Raw genomic sequence first — 17,587 nt, forward strand, 5'->3', positions numbered from 1 at the left:
GTTTCCCCTTCGCTCTCCAAACACTTTCAAAGGAAAAATAAAAACACAGATAAAAATCATAGAAATAGAGCACATATCACTATTAAGTCACTTTCTGTTGATATTCTGTCGTAATTAAGTTGCCGATCAATGTCCATGTCTATGCATGCAGCAGCTAAAGCCTCCGATATGGAGCTAGCAGTTTCAGCAGTTTTATTTTGGAAGGGCCAATGCTTGATTTCCGGTCTTTTTTAGCTGCCTTCACGCAGCTAAGCCTTCACCCTCTCCCTGGGACGGCGGAGGAGCCCTGGAGAATGCTGCAGAGGCCGCCATCATGTCACCATAGTAACTGTTGTGTTGTTGTTGTTATTGATGATGATGGAATACAAACACTAAAAACTACTGACACTAAAATACTACTATTTTGTGATTTTCTGCTACACAGATATCTTACACGCCAAGATATCTGTGGTCAACCTCTTCATCATGGCCATGAGGGCTGTGTGAGTGTTCTCCTTCTCCTCCTCCTCCTGCTGCTCCTCCTCCATCTCAACCTCCGACTGTTTCTCCTCCTCTGGTTCTGTCTCCTTGTTTTTCTTAAGACATGTAGGAGCTCAAGAGACCAAGGAACGTCTACATCCTTGACTTATTCGTTTTCTTCTCCTGCCCCCCTTTTCTTCTCTGTGGCCTCCTCTTTCAGCAGACTGTCGACCTGGATGACATCACATTCCTCCTCAGCCCGGAGAACTAACTGTGACCTCCTCCTGTTGTGCTCCAGCTGCTCCCTGTGGACCCTCTGTGTCTGCCTGCAGTTCTCCATTGTAAAAGTGATCATTATATATCTATTCATTCACAAATAGGCGATTCACAAATAAACAGAATGAAGAACAATTGTGTGTTTATGGTGGCAAACCGTTTGTGAGAAGTTTGAAGTTTGCTGTTGTCATGGAAACCTGTCAAACCCCTGTTTATTTTATTGAGTGCTTTAGTGAAAATCTGAATGAGGAACACCTGGTGAGTCTTATTATAGTTCTGGGAACGTTTTTCATTCTCAAGGCCAAATGTCTGGAGATATCTTTTGTAATGTGTTCGAATGGAACAAAGCAAAAACATTCTTAGAAAATTCAAGAAATATATTCATTTACATTAGAATGTATGTATCGCTAACGTGTCTATTTAGTTAATATGATGTGTTTGTTCTCTTGATGCTGTGTAATACCTTATTTGTTATGAGCCTTATTCTAAGATTGTGGTTTTGTATGACTGCAGGTTGCTGTTTAACATTCATGGTGATATTATGTGGTGCTTAATCTTCACACCAACACACACACACACACCCATACACACACACATAGATGTGCAAACTGGCAACGCTCCCCTTCTCCTGCTCTTTAATCTCAGCAGATTACTGGTGGTTCATTATCATTAGTTGACTAATCAGTTAAGATGAATGCTCTTAATAAATGCAGATTTTCATTAGCGAGGGAATGCAACAGTCCACCCCCCATGGTCTGCTCTACATGTTACCATGCCAACGGGGACCTGAGCACCTCTGGATGCTCCAATCTTCTGCAGCTTATCTTTTTCTCTCTCTCTTTTTCACACATGCACACATTCATTGATGAACAGGAATGACTGCTTACAATCTGTTCCTACAATCCAACACCCTCCCCCCCTCTTCCTCTCATCATCATCACACACCTCCTGCCTCAGCCTGTCTCCCTCTGCCTGTCCCCTCGCTCCTTTCTTCCAACCCTCCCTGCTCTCCCTCATTTCCCTGCTCTACCCTTGTTTCCACACTTCATGCTACACACAGTTGTGCATTGTGAAGGCCTAGCGTGGTATATGTATCATTTGTATGTGTATATGTAATATGGAGTCCATTTAAAACGTGACCAACACATTACAGCTCGTGTTTTACATTCCAAACACACGCAGTAATCAATAATGGAACGACGTCTGTGGGGGGAGGGACGCTTTCTTCCTCGCGCTTTTGTAATGCTGCCACCTAGCGTCCATGTCAGTAAGGTGAATCGGCTATTTGTTTTGACGTCGACGTGCCGCATAGCCCGACGGGAGCTGGAGTCAAAATGGAATATGTACTTCCTGCTTTTAGGAGGAACAGCAAGGAATTTCGGCTCATAACGAAAAAGTTGTTTGCCTACCCAACAATCAAATCTCACGGGGGAAAAAGTCAATACACAGGCGGGGTAAGTGTGTGATTCTATTGTTATTCCGCTCAACTCGCGAAACAAAACTAATTCAGCGTATTTTGAACACGTTGCAGAGGCGGTGAGTCAGTGGAACAATATTACTATAGAAAGGTAAACTCGGCGTCTGGTCGAACACTTAAAATATGACCCCAATCCGATTTACCAGTGATGAAACGATGAACGATGAACTCGCCATTAAAGACGTGTAATGCTAAGGAAATGGCAAGTCTTTGTCATAGCAAGGGAAGTGTTAAAAGTGGAACAGATTTACTCGCTGGTTCATTTGCATCCTCATACTGAAACTATACGTTAAAAAGGCAAAAGGGGTAGTTAAACACGAGGCAGTGAAGTGATTGAATGACATAAATCTCATCTCAGCTCATGTTTTATTAGTTTTTGTAGTACTCGGATCGTGTCAAAGTCATACTTCCATCACAATGGAACAGTAAGCTAAATGCCTGTATTCAAAATCACAACTTAAGACCACACATGTTCGTGGTAGATATACTTAATTGTAACAAAAATAATGGAAAGGAAGTAGCAACTGTAAGTTTGACTCCTTGTTACTGTAGGGAGTTTGAAGTGGAGCTGTACAAATAAACCAGACTTGACTGCTCTGTTGTTACTGTTTGGTGAAAACCTGTCCAGGTCACATGGAGGGTTGCATAAGTCTATACACGTTAACAAAGGCTCTTTATTTGATGTGTTTATATGTTCTTAGTGTCTGTGCAGTGTCAAGCAACGTTGTTTGCAAATACAAGTTTAATGCTCTAATATAAGCCTTTTGTGAGATCGTCTTTATTTAGACATTGATGACATCACACTCACCTTCGACAATGGCTCTGAGCGAAAGGGGAAGGGCCCCCTAAAGGCACGAACAGGACATCACATCGGAGTAACCTGTTTTCTGGTTTCAGGTTTTGTCCTTTGAAGTGTGAGATACTGAAGACAATTGTAAGCCTCAAAGCATCAGCTGATTAATCAAATCAAACAACACCAACAAGCGACATTGATTTTCTCAGTGTTAGCGTCAGTCAGTGATTTTCTTATGGATCCACGAAGCCTACAATAGGCGTCTGCAGTTGGGTTTGAATCAATGAGTCTCAAACCAACAAGCTTCCTGAGCTCTGCTGTAGTGAACAGGAAGTCGTTCTTGCGCTGAATAGCCCCGGTCTGTCCTCGACTATATTGGGTTGGCATGACTTTTCAGATTGTATTGATTGTTTTCTGTCCCAGACCATATGGTTAGGGGATAACTTGAATTCTTTCAGTGAATGATTGTCTGTTCATCTTTGTCAAGTCCTCACATTTTTCACATGGACACAGTCACTCTGAGCTTTGTTATTGAATAGACAATGCCTTATTTCAAGAGAAAAATGCCAAAACCTATTTGTAAGCTACACATTTATTTCCTGGGAGAGCACAGCAATGTACTTCTACTTAAAGAAAACAGGAACCTGGGCTATTTTTCAGAGGTATTCAAGAGATTGTTTTGCTTGCATTTTAATATTTATCCAGCATGTATTTGGATGATTTCCCTCCTTTCTCCATGTTCTCAATCCTTTTTTGTTTTCTGTGCTCCCTAAGATGTCTTTGATGGAGCCTGGAAGAGCCCGACCAGTGACAGCAGTGGCCTGGACCTCCAACACCAGCACCTGTCCCAAAGACTTCACCCTGGTAGGGACAAAGATATAGATGAAAGATTTCTTGGCCATAAGATCATCAAAATTAGACGGACGCATATCGCAAATCGAGTCCAGATACTGTGTCGGTACAAAATAAACCACAAACCACAATCAAGGTGTGCTTCAATACCAACACAATATGGCACACACACACACAATTAAATGATTAACCTTACTGTGGTTTATCATATAAAAGACCGCTCTCTATGGTAATGCACTGGAGAACCATCTTTGCACAAATCACAAAGGGATTTTAAATAGTCTGCACAGCGCTGCTTTACTTTTTATACCGTCAGAGCGATGGTTTGACTGAATAGTTTTAGTGACTTCCAAGTGGGCCGGTTTAAGTGTTTTGACAAGCCTGGAGTCCTGACGGAGTAGTTGTTTAAAATCCTTGTTGGTGGAATGTAAGCTATCTTCTCTCAAACATGGCAAGATTTTGGACAGGAAAAGGATCAGTGTGGCCAGTGAATGTATGAAAGACTTAACCATATAAGGTAGATGATCAAGATAAGCCTTTAGATCATTCTTGGAATAATAACCCTAATAATAAAGCTCAGGAAGGACCAAGCATGTTTTTCCTCCCTATTTCTGATAAACAAAACCATACTAGGAAGCTACACTATCTTTTTTATAGTCTCAGTTGTGATGTCTCCAGCTACTTTTAAGATGCCATGTTACAATGTTATGAGATGTATCTAATACACACACACACACACACACGTTTTCCTCTGTACTTTTTTGCCTTTCTGCAGATCAACATCACAGAAGATGGGGCATCGGCTAACTTCACGCGCACCTTTGGGATAAAGTCTGGGTATTACTTCTGTTACTGCAAGGTAAGACCGATCAGATCAGAGTAATTTAACCCCTGTCTTCCCGTGTGTCTTTGCATTGTGACCATACATTGTGTTTGCCCCCTCGATGTGTCCCCCTGGACTGTATCTGTCTCTCTCTCTTGCCCTGGTAGGACTTGTCAGGGGGTATGGTCGTGTCAGATATTCAGGTCATGTCAGACCGGGATTCTATTCCTCATGGATACTGTTATATTGCAGAACACCTGGAACCGAGTGAGTACACATGTACCCATGCACACACACGCACAATTACTGCTGATTCCTTCTGCCAGTCTAACAGACCTGTATGTTTGCTTGCATGTTTGTGTGACCAGAGGCCACTGTTTCAAAGAAGAAACGCGTGTGTGTGTGCATTGTTCCGGTGGGCAGTGTGGACACAGCTGTGTTAGATATCAAACTGACAGCCAAAAGCAAAATGATGTTGCAGCACTACACATATGTGGGGTTGGTACCACTCACACAAGTCAACACATACACACAATCACACACATTTGACATATGCTTCCTTAATGGTCCCTGAATGGAGAAATCCTAGTAATTATACAGTTGAAAGTAATTTCAAGTCTGATTATTTAAAGTTTAAACTATTAACCCCATACCCACAACAGAAACGCTTATTTGGTCAAATTCATTTAACGGTGAAGTTACTACTGAATTATAATAATACAGTTAATAATATACAATTACATGTCCACTCCGCAGAGACATCCATGGCTACGTGTTATGGTGTAAAAAGGGGCATTTCTTTAACCCCATGCCCCAAGCCAAACCCCGCAGCGTCAGCTTGGATCTCCGCGGGATGTCCTTGGAGCAGCCGTCTGCCCCTCTGCCCCTCAGACCCAGGTACGGATTTGTCTTGCTGCTGTTCCCAAGGAGAGTTTCTCAGTTATGGGCTTTGGGACTCACAGCACTCTGATCTACCGAAATTGCTCAATCAGTTGTGTTCACTCGGTCAAGTAAACGTCTCCTAACTGAGTGCTGTGAGGACCGGGATTGAGAACCTGTGTACTTAAGAGACACACAGGTGATGACATACTGATCTGCATTGTCTGCACTGTGAAACAGGAAATATACAAGCTAAATTTCAAATCAATTCTGTATTAGAGGATCAGAGCTTATACAAATAAATATAATCACAACATCACTGTGTCAATACACCCATGACAGAGGTCCTATCAGCTGGGTTGGTCATAAAGGTCTTAGTGGTCATAAAAATGGTCTGTACTATATTAAAGGTCAAATTAAGCGAGAATGCAGTTTTGATCTCCCTGTCTCATGGTCATGTGGCATGTTAAACTGTAATGTTTTTCCATTTTTGTTTGTAGCAACCCTCCCCCTCCTTTGCCCCATGGCAAACTAAGCGTTAGGCGTGCTAGCCTGCATGTCAAGGACAACTTGGACAAACCTGCAGACAGCAGCATCCATGGAATCACAGGTACAAACCAAACCTTATACAGGCAGCATGTTGTTATTGCATGTTGTTATTGTTTCTGATCTTCTCACCTGTTGCCTGCCTTCACTCTCCACAGCTTTAGATGGAGTTCCCTTTACCATTCACCCAAAGTTTGAGGCCCATAAAAAGGACATGGTGTGTTTCATATGTTCAACAATAATGAAGTGATAGAATCTGTGTGACTATGTTTAAACACACACTCATTCTCTCAATCAAGTCTAGTCTCTAGTCACCATAAGCATAAAATGTGTTCTTTAGAAATAATAATTCTCTCTACCTGTGTCTCTGCTTTAGACTACTCTGAACGCTCAATTAAACAACATCCGTATAAAATCTCTCCAAGACATTGAGAATGAGGTAAGGTCACATTTGGCTCCTCAAATTTGTGATATTTATCTGTTATCAAAGTTTCGGTTTCACTCAGCATCGTGCACATTACAATTCCACAAGTAGGAAAATACTGTGCTGACTTTGTTTTGATGTTGTGTTTTCAGTACAACTATACGTTTGCTGTGGAGGAATTTGCCGCGAAGAGAATCCGGCCAACAGTGCCGACAGAAGGAGCCTCTGAGTGATCTCTGCACTTTGCCAAAACAACAACAACAACTTCAACGTCAAACTCTTGCTGTTGTGTTCTGTCTTTTATCTCGCATCACGGTACAGATGAAGGATGATGGAGTCGACATACGTGAAGCTTTTATAACCTTCAGTCCACCCTCAGTTTTGAAGAGGACCTTTCTTATTCGGGTCAAAGGTAAAAGCCATTTAGGTGGTTTGTCTGTTCCAGTGTCATGTTACACTTTGCCTGCGTTTCTTTTTATTTGTTTGTGCTTAGGCCAAAATAAATTACCAACTTGAACCCAGTATTACCATCATCAAACTCAGCTTTGTACATACTCACTTTGAAGTTGCAGCAGAAAATTATTGGATTCAGGGGGATTTTACATTCCCCGATGAGAAAAACATGAGTCAAATGTGTTTTGTTTTGTTTTTTTGTCACAGCAATGCACTTGCCAGTTCAGATGCATTCTCCCCGCACTGTTTTATCCATTTTGATGTTGGACAGTTTCAGCTACCCTTGAGTGGTACACATCTAATTTCTGGTTTTACTTAGAGATTAATCATGCAGATTGTCTTCAGTGTAATTGTAATATTGATGCAGAGGTATGTTGGCGGAGCCTTTGCTGCAGAGGAGGAGCTACATCGGGTAGATTTGCTAAGCTATGTAAATGTAGGCTATAATGTGTTTTTAGTATTACGAATAGCCTGCTATTCAATTTGTATAACTCAAAGAAAATAAGGTGAATGGTGAGAAGTGTATATTTTGCTCTTGTGTTAGCCAAACTTTATATAGAATAAAGGGGAGAATCTCTTTTTAAACTACAATTAAGGGCCAAATATTTATCAATGTTATTGTACTATATATAGAGTCGTGATTTGTTATTTTTATGGTCTGTATATTTAACTTTTACTGAGTGGAAAAAAATAAACAATTCCAACAAACATTCATTGTTGTCATTATGTCATGAATACTTTACATACAGTTGAAGATAGTGTGGGAAATGTGTGTAGCATGAATGATCACAGGGTCACTGTCACAATATCAGTCTGATGCTACGCTAAACCACAGGTACCAAATGTCACAGCTGACATCATCACCTACTGCAATGATGTCCTCTTCCAAAGCCAGGATGCCAAGCCCGCTACACCTGATGCTCATGGAGTCGATCAGAGCAGTAGCTCAGTAAATAGGGACAGAGGATTGCCGGTTCGCGTCCCATCTGGTTCAAGAATGTGGACTGGCAGCTGGAGAGTTGCCAGTTTGCCTCTAGGGTACTACCGAGGTTCCCTTGAGCAAGGCACCGAACCCCGATTAATGCTCCACGGGTTCTATATCATGCTACCCTTGTTCTATGACTTTTTTCTGCCTTCCCTGCTTCGTCTTGGGAACACGTACCTGCCTGTTTGATACGTAGATGCTGAGGAGAGACCACTTGACTTATTTCAGCCATTTCCTGTTCTCATTTGGATCGAAAACATCTGGTCTGACAAACAAATATTTGAAAATGCTGAATGGCTTGAAATGTTTGAATGTTCTATCTGCCTGTAAGTCTGAAGCTGGAGGGGCCTGAAGGCATCAGAATAGGTGTGAGGTGTTAATGGGGCTTTTAAAGCTAAAAACTGCTGAATGTTCCAGAAAATATCAAAGATTTTAACATAAAGTGATAATGTCCTGAACACTCTGGGCACTTAGATGTATGAATGGTGTCTGTAGGTCTGAAGTGTACAGAAGTAGAGGGACCAAACCTACGGAAGAACATCAGAAGCAATCACTGCAATGAATGACAGGTAATATTAAACAAAGTTTAATATGTTTACTCGTTATTCATTCAGTCATTCATACGTGCCCAACTCACAAAGTAGCTGTTGGTGAATCAGTCACGTGGTGCTGCAGGTTCGAGGGCTTTGAACGTCACCAACAAGCCTCGATTTGCGCTTCACAAAAATCTTCCTGCATTATTCGACACACGCTTCGAAGCCTCGACACGGAAGGAGACATCACTAATTTATTTATTGGCGTCACCAACATCCATCATCCATTAATTCAATTCAAAGCTTCAAACACCAAAGTCATGGTGTCACTATAATCACTGCCTGTTTTGCATTTATTGTCCACTTGATGGCAGAGTAGAGGAAATGAAGCAGAGTAAAGCCTCGGCCCATGTGTCGAGCAATTGGATGGAAAGCTTCAACGCTTCATGAAGCTTCATCTCGCCACTTTTACCTGTGCAGCATCAGCAACCGCAAAAAAGACAGCTGTTGTCATGGCAGCTCTGTGGAACTCTGGGAAGGATCTCTGACCAGAATTACTCCTGTCTGACTTTGTTTTCCTTCCTCTGTAGTCCAGTCACACACTTCCGGTCTTGTAGACAATAGACAGTTTCCCACTGCCAACACCAAACAAACCCAAGCCGGACTCTCATTAACCTCAATCAATATGGCATCAGCAGTAAACTCCAATAAAACCTCACAGAAACCAAAACATGAATGATTCAGTTAGTTTAATATGTTTACCTGTCATTCATTGCAGTGATTGCTTCTGATGTTCTTCCGTAGGTTTGGTCCCTCTACTTCTGTACACTTCAGACCTACAGACACCATTCACACATCAAAGTGCCCAGAGTGTTCAGGACATTATCACTTTATGTTCAAATCTTTGATATTTTCTGGAATATTCAGCATTTTTACGCTTTAAAAGCCCCATTAACACCTCACACCTATTCTGATGCCTTCAGGCCCCTCCAGTTTCAGACTTACAGAGAGAACATTCAAACATTTCAGACTTTCTTTGAGCCATTCAGCATTTTCAAATATTTCATGTTTTTGTCAGACATCCCAAGTTTAAAATACCTCAGATTTTAAAGATTTCTCAGCCTTCGTGCGTGTGTGTGTATTGTGTCCTGTTAGAGTGGAGACATCTGCAACAGCTGTAAACATCCAGAAGATTACAGGACACATTCATTGTTGGGACTTTTACTGGTCTCAGTTGAATCACTTCATGAATCTCTGCTGTATAGAGACTCTGCAGCCTGAGAGGTCAGAGTTCACAGGACGCTGTAGTACAAACCAGCGACTCCACCAGGAATAGAACCTGGTACTTCCATCAGGCTGATGGTTGTGTTACAATAGGAGTTTGTGAGGTTGCTACAGTGGAGACATGAAGCATGACGGACTGCAAAGAAATAAGCTTCACCTTCAGACTGCTGGAGTAAAGCTGAGTGACAGATACTAAACAGGCTGAGTCCATGTTAAAACAGATTTACCCAATTTTTTTGGAGAAGTTTAGTTCAATGTCACTATCCACACCCAGGCCTGATTACTGCCAGACCTGTAGAATCAAGAAAGTGTGACAAATGTGCAAATACAGAAGAAATCTGTTAGGGGCAAATACTTTTTCACAGCACTGTACACTTCTGTCTCCTCAAACTAAAGGGTTAAATGAGGGTGACGTTAGCAGCTAGTCTGCTTGATGCTACAGCGACATATTAGCTTCTACTTTGACACAGCTCATGTTTAGCCTCAGCAGCTTTGAAGAGGTTTTGTTTCTTTCTAAAGGTAGAGTCATATTGACCAACTAGGACAAAACTTCATATAAAGTGCTTCATATATTTTATATTTATAAAGACATTTACACATATAAATTCAAATATATTATATATACTGTATATATGTTGATTTAAGGGGGCAATGATTATGTTTGTGTGTGAGTGTGCTGAGCTTGGTTCAGTCCACACACAGCAGATCACGTCAGCTGTGCGGCTGAGCAGAGCTGGAGACGCGCACTGCGGAGACACTAACGTCGTGAAACCTAAGGCAGGAACGCTTAGATAAATGTTCAAGTTCAAATGATCATTTGTTTCATGACAGAGCGGGCCACATCCGGCCCGCGGTACAATCGTATCAGGCGCGCGAGAGCGTATTTTCCAGCCGCCGGTATACAGCGTGCGCACCACTGGGACTACAAGTCCCCTCGTGCACCGCGGTAGCTGGCGCATTGGCATATGGTCTTATACCTCCAATTTGCTATTTAAAGCTCAGACCAACCGACGAGTGATGTAATGATCACTAGTCTGATGAGGTCACATGATCACAGCCTACAGGCAGCTGATCACTAAACCTGCTCAAGTGAAGTTTGTCTACCAGTTTGCTGATGTCCAATAGTATCAATGTTGTTGCATCTGAAACAAACATCTGAAACAGTTCGGCCCGCGGGATGAGTTTGCAAAGTTTGAAAACTATAAGACATTAACGGCAAAGTTTAAAAAGAAAAAGAAAAAAGAAAAAATAACTGCTATTCTCAATTTGTCCATTGGGGTCGTGGTGGAGCAGAAAACTGTTGACACACAACTCCAAACAGAAGAGCCGAGGGCGGGGATCAAACCCACAACCTTCTCGCTGTGAGACACATGCAAAGCCACCGTGGCACAAAGACCAATTTAATGGTGCTTGTATTGATCTTTTGAGCAATTTCCCGGGTTTTTTTTTTAAATAAAGTCCTAGAATTGATTCTCTGATATTTTAGTAAAATATTCTCTCATGTCATCTCCGTCTGTGAGGGCTTTCAGCGCCTTACGTTCTTCTCGAAGTTACATTTCTCTTTTCTGCAGTGACGTAATCGCTTTTTTACGTTCATCTGCAGCTTGTTTTTTTTTCTTCAGTAAATGCTCCTTGTTTGCTCTGGAAATGTCTTTTGAAAGTTACATTGATTAATGTTTCTCTCCATATAGCGAACACATTATTATTAATGGTGATTCTGTCTCTCCTGTATTGTTGGCAGTGAAAGCAGATGTATCTGTCCACGCAGAATTAAACTACCTTCCTCCTAGACTTGTTTAGGAGTTATCCAAGGCTAGTGAGTCCGTTCAGTTCACATTACTTCACAGATTTGGACATGGATGTACATTTAAAATCATTTATAGATCTTGACAAGTTGTTTTATATGAACTGTATTGGGATTATTGTTTATTGGTGAAATTGCACTTGTTTTTCTTAAGACATTTAATCTGTTTTGTAAAAAGAGAGGTCATTAAATGTCATTCAAACATTTCCATATGTACTTGTACTTCTTTGCACTAAAACAAAGGGAAAACTTGGAGTTTTCCATTTACATCCAATTATGAGTTATGATGCTCTGACTTTACTGCTCCGGCCCTCTTGAGTTTACATTGGGCTGAATGTGGCCCCGGACTGAAATGAGACCCCCTCCCCACCCCCAGCTTTTGAGTCAGAGGTCTCTCTTCCTCCCATTCTAAAGTCAATACAGCCTGAGAACAAACTGCTTAAGAAGTTTGCACAGCAATTTTTATATTTAAGTTGGATGTAAATCTCCAGGATGTTAAACAATATCAGAATATGTTCACATCCTTAGGGCTGCATTCAGTGATCTAAATGTGCTGACACTGCTGAATTCTGTCTGTCACACGGTTCCCTCCCTTGTTCAAAGTCCCATTAATAACCAGCTGGCAGTGACACAAGTTTGGATCTAAACCTAAATGCATCCTGATCTGAAGGTAGAGTGCTGCATCTTCATCAACTCTTACCTCTGATCACAAACTCTGGGTGGTGAGCAAAAGAAAGTGATGGTGGACACGACGAATGGATGAATGTCCCTGAAGAATGGCAGCACTCGTTCAGATTCTGCTCCATCTGTAGTGAGATCTTGTGGAGCCGAGCTGAGCGTCGCCAAACTAAGCAGCCACTTCCTGGTGACCTCAGATGATTTTGGAACTGATGTGACAATGAGACATCCAGACCTTCTTCCTAAGGGGAAGGGGACCCCAGAGTCTCAGGGGACTCTGAGGAGTCATGGTTTATGAATCAGTAGAAACCTTTCACTTATTTTCTGCCTTTGCCACTTTGATGAAACTTGACGCAGCCGTGGAATCGTTCGATCTTAAAGTCACATGGAGCTCCTGAGGCTGAAACCGTCTCAACCTTAATAACTTTTATTCAAAACACAGATCTGCAGCTTATTTACTGAAGGCAGCTCCTTGATGTGTCTTTATAGACACATGATAATACTGTGTGTGTGTGTGTGTGTGTGTGTGTGTGTGTGTGTGTGTGTGTGTGTGCGTGCGTGCGTGCGTGCGTGCGGGGGAGTTGAAGGTATAAAGGTGCTGTGCGGCGAAACTATAAGACATTAACGGCAAAGTTTAAAAAGAAAAAGAAAAAAGAAAAAATAACTGCTATTCTCAATTTGTCCATTGGGGTCGTGGTGGAGCAGAAAACTGTTGACACACAACTCCAAACAGAAGAGCCGAGGGCGGGGATCAAACCCACAACCTTCTCGCTGTGAGACACATGCAAAGCCACCGTGGCACAAAGACCAATTTAATGGTGCTTGTATTGATCTTTTGAGCAATTTCCCGGGTTTTTTTTTTAAATAAAGTCCTAGAATTGATTCTCTGATATTTTAGTAAAATATTCTCTCATGTCATCTCCGTCTGTGAGGGCTTTCAGCGCCTTACGTTCTCCTCGAAGTTACATTTCTCTTTTCTGCAGTGACGTAATCGCTTTTTTACGTTCATCTGCAGCTTGTTTTTTTTTCTTCAGTAAATGCTCCTTGTTTGCTCTGGAAATGTCTTTGAACGTTACATTGATTAATGTTTCTCTCCATATAGCGAACACATTATTATTAATGGTGATTCTGTCTCTCCTATATTGTTGGCAGTGAAAGCAGATGTATCTGTCCACGCAGAATTAAACTACCTTCCTCCTAGACTTGTTTAGGAGTTATCCAAGGCTAGTGAGTCCGTTCAGTTCACATTACTACACAGATTTGGACATGGATGTACATTTAAAATCATTTATAGATCTTGACAAGTTGTTTTATATGAACTGTATTGGGATTATTGTTTATTGGTGAAATTGCACTTGTTTTTCTTAAGACATTTAATCTGTTTTGTAAAAAGAGAGGTCATTAAATGTCATTCAAACATTTCCATATGTACTTGTACTTCTTTGCACTAAAACAAAGGGAAAACTTGGAGTTTTCCATTTACATCCAATTATGAGTTATGATGCTCTGACTTTACTGCTCCGGCCCTCTTGAGTTTACATTGGGCTGAATGTGGCCCCGGACTGAAATGAGACCCCCTCCCCACCCCCAGCTTTTGAGTCAGAGGTCTCTCTTCCTCCCATTCTAAAGTCAATACAGCCTGAGAACAAACTGCTTAAGAAGTTTGCACAGCAATTTTTATATTTAAGTTGGATGTAAATCTCCAGGATGTTAAACAATATCAGAATATGTTCACATCCTTAGGGCTGCATTCAGTGATCTAAATGTGCTGACACTGCTGAATTCTGTCTGTCACACGGTTCCCTCCCTTGTTCAAAGTCCCATTAATAACCAGCTGGCAGTGACACAAGTTTGGATCTAAACCTAAATGCATCCTGATCTGAAGGTAGAGTGCTGCATCTTCATCAACTCTTACCTCTGATCACAAACTCTGGGTGGTGAGCAAAAGAAAGTGATGGTGGACACGACGAATGGATGAATGTCCCTGAAGAATGGCAGCACTCGTTCAGATTCTGCTCCATCTGTAGTGAGATCTTGTGGAGCCGAGCTGAGCGTCGCCAAACTAAGCAGCCACTTCCTGGTGACCTCAGATGATTTTGGAACTGATGTGACAATGAGACATCCAGACCTTCTTCCTAAGGGGAAGGGGACCCCAGAGTCTCAGGGGACTCTGAGGAGTCATGGTTTATGAATCAGTAGAAACCTTTCACTTATTATCTGCCTTTGCCACTTTGATGAAACTTGACGCAGCCGTGGAATCGTTCGATCTTAAAGTCACATGGAGCTCCTGAGGCTGAAACCGTCTCAACCTTAATAACTTTTATTCAAAACACACAGATCTGCAGCTTATTTACTGAAGGCAGCTCCTTGATGTGTCATTATAGACACATGATAATACTGTGTGTGTGTGTGTGTGTGTGTGTGTGTGTGTGTGTGTGTGTGCGTGCGTGCGTGTGTGCGGGGGAGTTGAAGGTATAAAGGTGCTGAGTTTCTTCCTCCAACATCATCCTGACACCGAAACCTGCTGCTGCAACATCAGCTCCTCTTCATCACCACTGAGGTCAGTGTCTAAACTTTGTTTGGTCTGATTCTGTGATGCCTGTACTGTCTGAATAAAAGCTTAGTGATCTGGACTCCTTCCATATCTCTATTCCACAGATGGCATCCTTTCTTCCGCTCCTCACGCTCCTCACTGTGGCTCTGGTGAGTCAAACACACACTCAGGTTCTTAGGGTTTCCTCCTTAATTCCAACTGTGTAGTGTTCTGTGCTTTCTACTTCATCTTCCACACTTTCTCTCCTCCTGGGTTTATTTTCTTCAGATCTTCTTCATTCTCTTGTTGATATCTTATCAGGAATTTGACTCCATTGCTTTTTGATTTTCCCTCTGACTTTGTGTTTCTTCTTCCTTTACAGTTTGCCTCGGCTGAAGCAAGTCAGTCCTGCTTCCTTACTTTGATTACATGTTGTGCAAATGAACATGAACACAATCATTGATACATTTTGATTGATTGACTTGTTTTGTGTGTTAGGGCGCTGTCCTAGACATTGGGGTCATTTTAGGGGTCGTTGTTTCCATTTCTGTTCCGAGCCAAAGAGCATGCCTGACGCTGAGGTAACCAATCAGCTTCCAGCTGCTCTTTAGTGATTTCACCTTTAGTTCAGATGTTGAATTTTAAAGGTTCATTCAGACTCTTTTCTTGTTGTTTGATCTCTTTCTCTCCTTTCTCCTCTCCTTAGTCTGATTGCATGAAAAGGGGGGCACATTTGGTCTCCTACCACAACTATACTGAAATGTACACTTTGGCTCTCGCTTTACGAAGAAGAAGCCCACATGTCACCACCTGGACTGGACTACATGACGCCCTGAAGGTCAGTAAATTCAAAACTCAAGGCTTTCCTTCTCTGTGAGGGTTGATTGACACGTCTGTAACCTAACACAGCAAACAAAAGTACATCACTACAGTGCTGAAGGGCTTTCAGAGAGAATTTAGGCTTTAGAAAATGATGACTTTGACTTCACTCCATCTTAGAAAGACAAGAAATACTTTCCCTCCTCATTACATTTGTCAAAAGCACCACAGACCTCGGAAGTCTTCTTCACAGTGAGAGAACACAACAGGACGGATTCACCAAAGTTGTGTAGCACACTTGACTCTTATTGTGTTTGGTAACTTTATTCTCCCCACTGACTTTGCTTTCTCTGCCTTTCCTAACTGAAAAGCCGTCCTGCTACAAGTTGCCTGATTACATTCACTCTCTCTTCTGCACGAGTAGAGAACACGATGTAAATTGTGACTCAATCATCATGTCATCCTGTCTTAAAGTGACAGTGCACCATTTCCTGGTCTGGGTCTTCAATGGCAAAAACCCGTCCCGGTCACATTGGATTAATTATGGAGCTTTATGAAGTGTTAACAGTTAGAACGACACATAAGCTCAGAGTACACACATATACAAGTACCAACTATTCAATTAACAATCAATTTCCACATCCGTCCTCTTCCAGGAGGGTCGCTGGTTCTACACCGATGGCTCCAGATCTGACTACAAACGCTGGGCTAAGGGTGAACCCAACAACTGGAAGGAAGAGGACTGTGTGGTGATGTACAGCACAGGTACCTAATACTCCCTGTATCCAACCAGGGCCACCTGGGGCACCAGGGGGGACTGGATCTGGACTTGATCGTTTGTGCTGTTAGACCTAAAAATGCCACAAAGACAAAGAATGAAACCTTCATCACACAGACCACAAAGATCCAAACTGTTGTCTAATGTCTGACGTCTTTCCACAGCTCACCTCAACGACATCAGCTGTGAAGTTCTAAGACCCTACATATGCGCCAAACGCGCCAGACGCTGATCCACTGTGGAGGCGTTGTAATAAACATCAACAGAATCATCTCCCTCCTTCATTCTTAATCAAACTCAAGCTTTCATTGTGATGCTAAAGTTCTGGCTCTGTTCTGATTGTGGTGAGAGTGAAACCTGCTTTGATTCAATAAACTACTCGCATTCTAAATTTGGTTGAGCTTCTTTCTTTCTTTTAAGCTCATTTTAGTTTGTATTCTTTTTTTGGGATCCAAGCACAACATGCTGAAACGCTCAAATGTTGATTTGACCTTTTCTGCTAGATTTGCCATACACTCAAAAGAGGACATCTGTTCATTTAGCCAATATATGAAATGCATTTGCATTTCATATATTTGTTTTTTTTTAACTTATGATTCAAAGGTTTGCTTTTACCTGCTCTATTAAAATTACTCTTTAAGCGTTAGCTACAACTAAGCTTAGCCATTCAGATGAAATTCCGTATTGGGGGGGCTCACTGCCATTGATTCAAACATCACCCCCGTAATGAAATGCAATTCACAGTATTTAAACAATACTTCATGGAAACAAATGCCTTGTTTTCTACAGCATAGTGTTGTATTAATGGTTAACAGTATCATGCTGTCAGAATTTGGCTGCATTTTACAGAAATTTGTTACAGCGTAGCTTAATATGTGAAATACTGTAAAATATTGGACAATTAAAACACTTTGATATTTGGCTTACTTCGACCTACCTTGCCCTGGAATGTTGTGCAGCTGGTGTGACTCCTGTAAAACATCACATACAATAACTCAAAGGGCTTTACCAAATGTATTTCTGTTTAATGTTGTAGGGTCTAACCAGCATCTAGATTTGAGTGATCTGCTTAAATTGAATGATTAACCTGTCCATATAAATCCATATAAATAAACAATATATGAGCAGTACAAAACAAACAATATGAAATGTTAAGAGTATTAAAATAGTTTTAGTAGAGGCATGTGATTA

The 17,587-nt window shown here is 41.6% G+C and overlaps 2 protein-coding genes across 2 annotated transcripts; both read left to right on the forward strand.

The window, feature by feature from the left end:
* Positions 1-2,058: 2,058 nt before the first annotated feature.
* mvb12a (multivesicular body subunit 12A) lies at positions 2,059-6,765 on the forward strand. The gene is made up of 10 exons (XM_076148179.1): positions 2,059-2,189; positions 3,780-3,869; positions 4,633-4,716; positions 4,848-4,947; positions 5,049-5,178; positions 5,437-5,577; positions 6,060-6,169; positions 6,264-6,322; positions 6,482-6,544; positions 6,682-6,765. Exons 1-10 carry the CDS (start codon positions 2,070-2,072, stop codon positions 6,760-6,762), a joined length of 978 nt encoding a protein of 325 aa, XP_076004294.1. The 5' UTR covers positions 2,059-2,069; the 3' UTR covers positions 6,763-6,765.
* An 8,023-nt stretch (positions 6,766-14,788) lies between these two features.
* Positions 14,789-16,772, forward strand: LOC142997037 (galactose-specific lectin nattectin-like). Its single transcript, XM_076148205.1, has 7 exons — positions 14,789-14,826; positions 14,925-14,969; positions 15,182-15,200; positions 15,298-15,380; positions 15,506-15,637; positions 16,275-16,383; positions 16,561-16,772. Exons 2-7 carry the CDS (start codon positions 14,925-14,927, stop codon positions 16,626-16,628), a joined length of 456 nt encoding a protein of 151 aa, XP_076004320.1. The 5' UTR covers positions 14,789-14,826; the 3' UTR covers positions 16,629-16,772.
* Positions 16,773-17,587: the final 815 nt, after the last annotated feature.

Source organism: Genypterus blacodes, unplaced genomic scaffold, assembly GCF_046128005.1.
Source record: "Genypterus blacodes isolate CSIRO-AG114 ecotype Tasmania unplaced genomic scaffold, CSIRO-AGI_Gbla_v1 ptg000039l_1, whole genome shotgun sequence".
Taxonomy (NCBI): domain Eukaryota; kingdom Metazoa; phylum Chordata; class Actinopteri; order Ophidiiformes; family Ophidiidae; genus Genypterus; species Genypterus blacodes.

What these genes read in the sequence shown, in the direction of transcription:
- LOC142997037 (XM_076148205.1), top strand. Translation starts at nt 14,925, where the DNA reads ATGGCATCCTTTCTTCCGCTCCTCACGCTCCTCACTGTGGCTCTG. An exon ending in AGAGCATGCCTGACGCTGAG is followed by an intron (nt 15,381 to 15,505) that starts GTAACCAATCAG and finishes TCCTCTCCTTAG; the next exon opens with TCTGATTGCATGAAAAGGGG. An exon ending in GACTACATGACGCCCTGAAG is followed by an intron (nt 15,638 to 16,274) that starts GTCAGTAAATTC and finishes GTCCTCTTCCAG; the next exon opens with GAGGGTCGCTGGTTCTACAC.
- mvb12a (XM_076148179.1), top strand. Translation starts at nt 2,070, where the DNA reads ATGGAATATGTACTTCCTGCTTTTAGGAGGAACAGCAAGGAATTTCGG. An exon ending in CAGCACTACACATATGTGGG is followed by an intron (nt 5,179 to 5,436) that starts GTTGGTACCACT and finishes TCCACTCCGCAG; the next exon opens with AGACATCCATGGCTACGTGT. An exon ending in TCCAAGACATTGAGAATGAG is followed by an intron (nt 6,545 to 6,681) that starts GTAAGGTCACAT and finishes TTGTGTTTTCAG; the next exon opens with TACAACTATACGTTTGCTGT.